Here is a 5,659-nt window from a genome sequence, read left to right on the forward strand (position 1 = left end):
AGTGCCAGTGCGGATTTGGAGGAGAGTGTTCCTGAGGTAATGTCCACAGTACTGTCCACAGATCACTGCTGTGAGCTGCGTACATGTACTTAGACATTTTTTTTTCTTTTTTTGCAGGTGCAGTGTTGCCGTGGAATTTGTGGACAGCCAGTTGCTGTGTCCGTTTCCATTGAGTGCCAGTGCGGAGTTGCAGGAGAGTGTTCCTGAGGTAATGTCCACAGTACTGTCCACAGATCACTGCTGTGAGCTGCGTACATGTACTTAGACATTTTTTTTTCTTTTTTTGCAGGTGCAGTGTTGCCGTGGAATTTGTGGACAGCCAGTTGCTGTGTCCGTTTCCATTGAGTGCCAGTGCGGATTTGGAGGAGAGTGTTCCTGAGGTAATGTCCACAGTACTGTCCACAGATCACTGCTGTGAGCTGCGTACATGTACTTAGACATTTTTTTTTCTTTTTTTGCAGGTGCAGTGTTGCCGTTGAATTTGTGGACAGCCAGTTGCTGTGTCCATTTCCATTGAGTGCCAGTGCGGAGTTGGAGGAGAGTGTTCCTGAGGTAATGTCCACAGTACTGTCCACAGATCACTGCTGTGAGCTGCGTACATGTACTTAGACATTTTTTTTTCTTTTTTTGCAGGTGCAGTGTTGCCGTGGAATTTGTGGACAGCCAGTTGCTGTGTCCGTTTCCATTGAGTGCCAGTGCGGATTTGGAGGAGAGTGTTCCTGAGGTAATGTCCACAGTACTGTCCACAGATCACTGCTGTGAGCTGCGTACATGTACTTAGACATTTTTTTTTCTTTTTTTGCAGGTGCAGTGTTGCCGTTAAAGTTTGGCCCATCAAGTTGTTGTGCGTGGCCTGTAATAAAAAAAATATGTCGTCTTCTGGTAGCCCGCCCTTCGGTTCAGAAACTGAGGTATTTTTTTTTTTTTGGTGTTATTTTTTTAAAAAAAAAAAAAAAAATTTTTTAAATAAACGACATTTACACAGGTGGCCGAAACATCACAGGAGATGCTGCCAGAAGAGGACGGAAGGGGTGGAGAAATACACGGAGCGGGCGGTCATAGTGTAAGTTTCATACAGGAATTGTTTACCACAGCACACCAAACACATAAGTAAATAATGTTTTTTTTTTTCTTCACTAAAGGCTTCAACTTCTAGGGCTCACGATAGAGCTCCCCCAAGACCGTCCCAGGGTCGTCGTCGAGGTGGCGGTGGTCATAGTGTAAGTTATTTTTTTTTTTTTTTTTTGTCATGTCAGTGTGAATTTTTGTCTATTTTTTTTTTAATTTCTTTTTTCTTTCTTTGAACAGGCATCACAGCGTGCTCCCGATTCTGACGGTGAGGAGGCCGGATTTATCAACATCGACCTCCTCATCGATGAAGTTAGAGAAAGGGAGCCGCTGTGGAACATGGCTGACCGCCGCCACGCTGATTCGATCGTAACCCGTCGACTCTGGGACGAGGTATGCCACGCAGCGGTAGAAGGTTGGGGGGAGCTCAATTCTCGTGGCCAGAAGAAACAGCGTAAGTATTCACAGTTCAGTAGGTTATGCTGCATGATGTAATGTGTTGTATACTAACCACTTTCTGCTTTCCACTTTCAGGTGACAAACTTCAGAAGCGGTGGCGGTCTATCAGGGATCGCTTCAAAAAGGAGTTGAATCAAGAGATGCAGGCCCCGAGTGGATCCGGAGGACGCAGATCGAAGTACCGTTACTTTAGAGCGTTGTCGTTCCTCCGGACAACTATGGTGTGCAGAAGGTAAATATTCCACACAATATGTACAAAGTATAATATTTTATGTCTGATTTTTTTTGCCTTTTTTTTTTTAGTCAGTGCCAATGTATAGCAATTAAATTAATTATTGTTTTGTTTTTCCTCTTTTTAACAGCACCGTCTGCAGCACTCAGGAGCCTGCATCGAACCCGACAGGAGCGATCCCTGAACAGTCCGCCACTGGGGAACACATGCACAGACCCCACCCATCTGAACCTTCCCTTCCATCGACATCTGTCCCATCCACCTGCGCTGGAGCTTCACGTGAGACTTCATTACCTGAAGCTGCTGGTGATGAGATAGCTTTTCCCCTACCCCACCCCTCTGACACTGCTGCCCTCAGTAGAACACCTTTGGGTTCTGGGCGTCAGCGTCATAGGGGTCAGGAAAAGAGCTATGCGCCCGAGTTCTTGCATCTAAATGCAGCCTTCCAGAACGCCATTCAATTATTAGCCGAACAAAATCGTTCATCTTTTAGCTTAATAAATGCCAATATGGAAAAAAATACGCACGAATTGTGCACGCGTCTGGACAGGCTGCATTTAGATGCAAGTAAATCACCCAATCATTGTTTTTTTCAAGCCGTACTAGAGCGCATGGAAAAGCTATCTCTTGACCATCAGATGCATGTAATGCAAGCCACACGGCAGGCTCTGGCGCAGGTTGACTCCCAACCACCTCCACCCACCCCTCCAAGACCACCTGCCCCCCCTCCAGCCATTGTCCCTACTCCCCCTACTGCCCAGTACCAGCCTGCTGCCCAGTACCAGCCTGCTGCCCAGTACCAGCCTGCAGCCCAGTACCAGCCTGCAGCCCAGTACCAGCCTGCGGCCCAGTACCAGCTCCCAACCACATCTGCCCCTACACTTCCTACCCACTACCACATCTCGCCTTCCACACCCATCATGACCCCAACTCAAGCCACTAATTCACCAGCCACCTCTTCTGTCTCCCAATCCCTCCACTCCACCCCTCAATCCTTACCAAATCCCATCCCATCTCCTGGTTTCCCTCTTGGTTTCTCAAGCACACCTTCACCTTCTGTTACTTCCCCACCACCACCACCAACACCACTTTCCACCCTCAATACTCCAACTGTGCGTGTGTTCCCACCTGTCAGCCCCTCCAGTACTATCTCCACCCCAAGCCCAAGATATACCAATTTATAATTTATGTTTGTAATAAAAATAAAAGTTTTTTGTTGAAAAGTATTTATTTGTTCTTGTTTTTTTTGGGGGGAATATTATTTTGCAAGTTAAGTAAATAAAAAGGTAATACAAAAACATAACATGTTGTAATTTGACGGTGTAAAAATTACAAATTTTTAAAGCGAATGAAAGCTTAAAATTAACAAGGTTAACAAGATATTTTTTAATTTATTTTTAACTATTTTTATTTGTTATAAAACTAAACAAAAATCTTACACCATTTGATCTTGCCAATCTACTCTACCTTCTGGGGACACAAAATAGTCAGCATATTTGTCACGGATTGTTGAACAGGCAACACTACTCCTAAATCCAGGACTGGTGTAGTCAGTCAAAGAGGTGGATTCCAAACTCTGGTCATCCAAGGACAAAGGTTCCTTTGTTAAAACAAAATTGTGCAGTACCACACATGCTTTCACAATTTCATCCACAGTTTCAATGTTTAAATTAATGGCTGTTAACAACACTCGCCATTTGCTGGTTAGTATCCCAAAGGAGCATTCCACCATTCTTCTGGCTCTGGATAATCTGTAATTATATATTTTTTGTGTTTGCGTCAATCCACGGCTTGCATATGGCTTCAATAGATGTTGGGAGAGTTGAAAGGCTTCGTCGGCCACAAAAACAAAGGGCATTGTGGGCTCACATGTGCCAGGAAGAGGTCTTGCAGGAGGGAAATCAAAAGTATTCCCATAGATTCGCCGCCCCATTGGGGACATTTTAAAGACCTGAGAGTCATTGGATCTCCCATATGCGCCAATGTCCACTGAGATGAATTTGTAGTCCGCATCCGTTATTGCCATTAGGACAATTGAGAAATATTTTTTATAATTGTAGTATTCTGACCCCGAAGCAGCAGGTTTCACAATTCTTATATGTTTGCCGTCCACTGAGCCAAGGCAATTTGGAAACTGACAAATGTTATAGTATTGTTCAGCAATTGCAAGCCATCTGTCCCTGGTGGGCTGGGGGATGAAATCATCATGGAGGCAATCCCACAAGGCTTGGCAAGTGTCTCTAATGATTCCCGAGATGGTGGAAATTCCTAGTCGAAACTGGTAGTGGAGGGATGAAAGCGACTCTCCAGTTGCAAGGAATCTGTAAAGGAAAGACAATAATTATCAAAAAATAATAGCAAACACATTACAGTTAAAAGTCAATTTACAGGAGGATACAATTTAAAAAAAAAAAACTTACCTAAGCGTAACCAGCAAACGCTCCTCGGGTGTTATAGAGAACCGGCTGTAGGTGTCCGTTTTATGGATGTTGTCCGCAACAAGGCCAAGGAGGACGTCAAAATTAATCACTGACATCCGGACATAGCTTGTGAATTTTTCATGGTTTCCACGGAGCTCCAGGTATAGTGTTGAAAACACCCCACGTGTCAGTCTCTGTGCAGTCAGGGGATGGATCCAAAAGCGTCGATGTCGCTGACGCCTCAGTCGCTGTCGCTCCTTTTCTCTGACGATGATAGCCAAGCGATTTGCCTCAAATATAAAATCTGCAGCGATCTTTGTGTAATTTGCAAGAATAGCATCCATGGTTTCTGCTTGCCTCTGTCTTCATTCTGTCATATATGCTTCAAAATACTGTATATATACTATATGTTCCCAATAGCCAATCAGAATACGGAACTCGTTAATTGTTTGTTTAGTGTTTAAAAAACGGATCCGTAAAAAAACGGACATAACGGATGCAAAACGGATGCAAACCGGACCTACCGGATCCGTTTTTTAACGGATCCGTCATAAACGGATCCGCTTAAAAACGGATCCGGTAGGTCCGGTTTGCTCCGGTTTGCACAACAAAACCGGAAACGTTGGATACGGCAAAAAAAAGGACTGTGCCTGAATACAGAAAACTGATGTGTGAAAGTAGCCTAAGCCAGCAAGTTTTTTGCCAGAAATGGCCATAGATGTTTCTTTATTAAACATCGTAACTTCAAAAATTGTGTGACTTCAACCATGAGGACAATCAGTTGACTTGCATTGAACTAGTTTATCTATAACTGGCTTTAGACACCATTCATTTTATGATGTCATAAGACAGTTATGTTCTTGAGAGTGGGTTAAGCACAATAAGCCGGCTGACCCTTAGCCTTCATTTTCTTATAGCATTTTGTAATAAAGAAAATTTATGATGTGAACATATGTTAAGCTAAATAAATGGTTCTCCTGTTTCTTCTATAGTCTTAAAAATTAGATTTTTTTATGTTCTTTAATTTAGCAAGTCAAATATAATCCATCATCTTTAATTGGGCAGGTAATAAGCAAGTTAACACTCTACAAACAAAAGAATACAGCAGCACTCACTATTTTCTAAGATATATCCAAATTTTGAACATATGACGTTTAGACTGCCATATTGTATAGACTTATAAAATGAAGTTTCCTAGCACACAAATTGGCTAATTTATGTGTACCCACCAGCCTTGACAAATATACCTTTCTATGATAGCACTCTAAACCTAATATTTATCAAACATACCTTTCCTGGTCTCAAGGGCTCTTTCATACGTCAGTGCAATTTGGTCCAATGTCAGATCACGATGAGTAGACTGGCAGTGGGCTCTTCCGACCTGAGCGTGACAGCGTCATGTATTTCTATGAAACTGTCATGCTCAGGTCGGTAGAACCACAGCCAGTCCATGCATTGCGATCTTACATAAGACCGAATT

General features: G+C 43.2%; 1 protein-coding gene across 1 annotated transcript; it reads left to right on the forward strand.

Annotated features, from left to right (window-relative positions):
• Positions 1 to 689: 689 nt before the first annotated feature.
• On the forward strand, positions 690 to 2,943 carry LOC142302373 (uncharacterized). The gene is made up of 7 exons (XM_075343430.1): positions 690 to 724; positions 806 to 911; positions 986 to 1,063; positions 1,143 to 1,220; positions 1,309 to 1,522; positions 1,603 to 1,759; positions 1,890 to 2,943. The coding sequence occupies exons 2-7, from the start codon at positions 870 to 872 to the stop codon at positions 2,941 to 2,943; spliced, it is 1,623 nt and encodes a 540-aa protein (XP_075199545.1). The 5' UTR covers positions 690 to 724; positions 806 to 869.
• The last annotated feature ends 2,716 nt before the right edge of the window (positions 2,944 to 5,659 follow it).

Source organism: Anomaloglossus baeobatrachus, chromosome 4 (genome assembly GCF_048569485.1).
Source record: "Anomaloglossus baeobatrachus isolate aAnoBae1 chromosome 4, aAnoBae1.hap1, whole genome shotgun sequence".
NCBI classification, from domain to species: Eukaryota; Metazoa; Chordata; class Amphibia; order Anura; family Aromobatidae; genus Anomaloglossus; species Anomaloglossus baeobatrachus.

Coding starts and splice junctions, on each gene's coding strand:
- LOC142302373 (XM_075343430.1), top strand. CDS start 870: ATGTCGTCTTCTGGTAGCCCGCCCTTCGGTTCAGAAACTGAG. Junction 912..985: donor CCTTCGGTTCAGAAACTGAG/GTATTTTTTTTT, acceptor ACATTTACACAG/GTGGCCGAAACATCACAGGA. Junction 1,760..1,889: donor ACAACTATGGTGTGCAGAAG/GTAAATATTCCA, acceptor TCTTTTTAACAG/CACCGTCTGCAGCACTCAGG.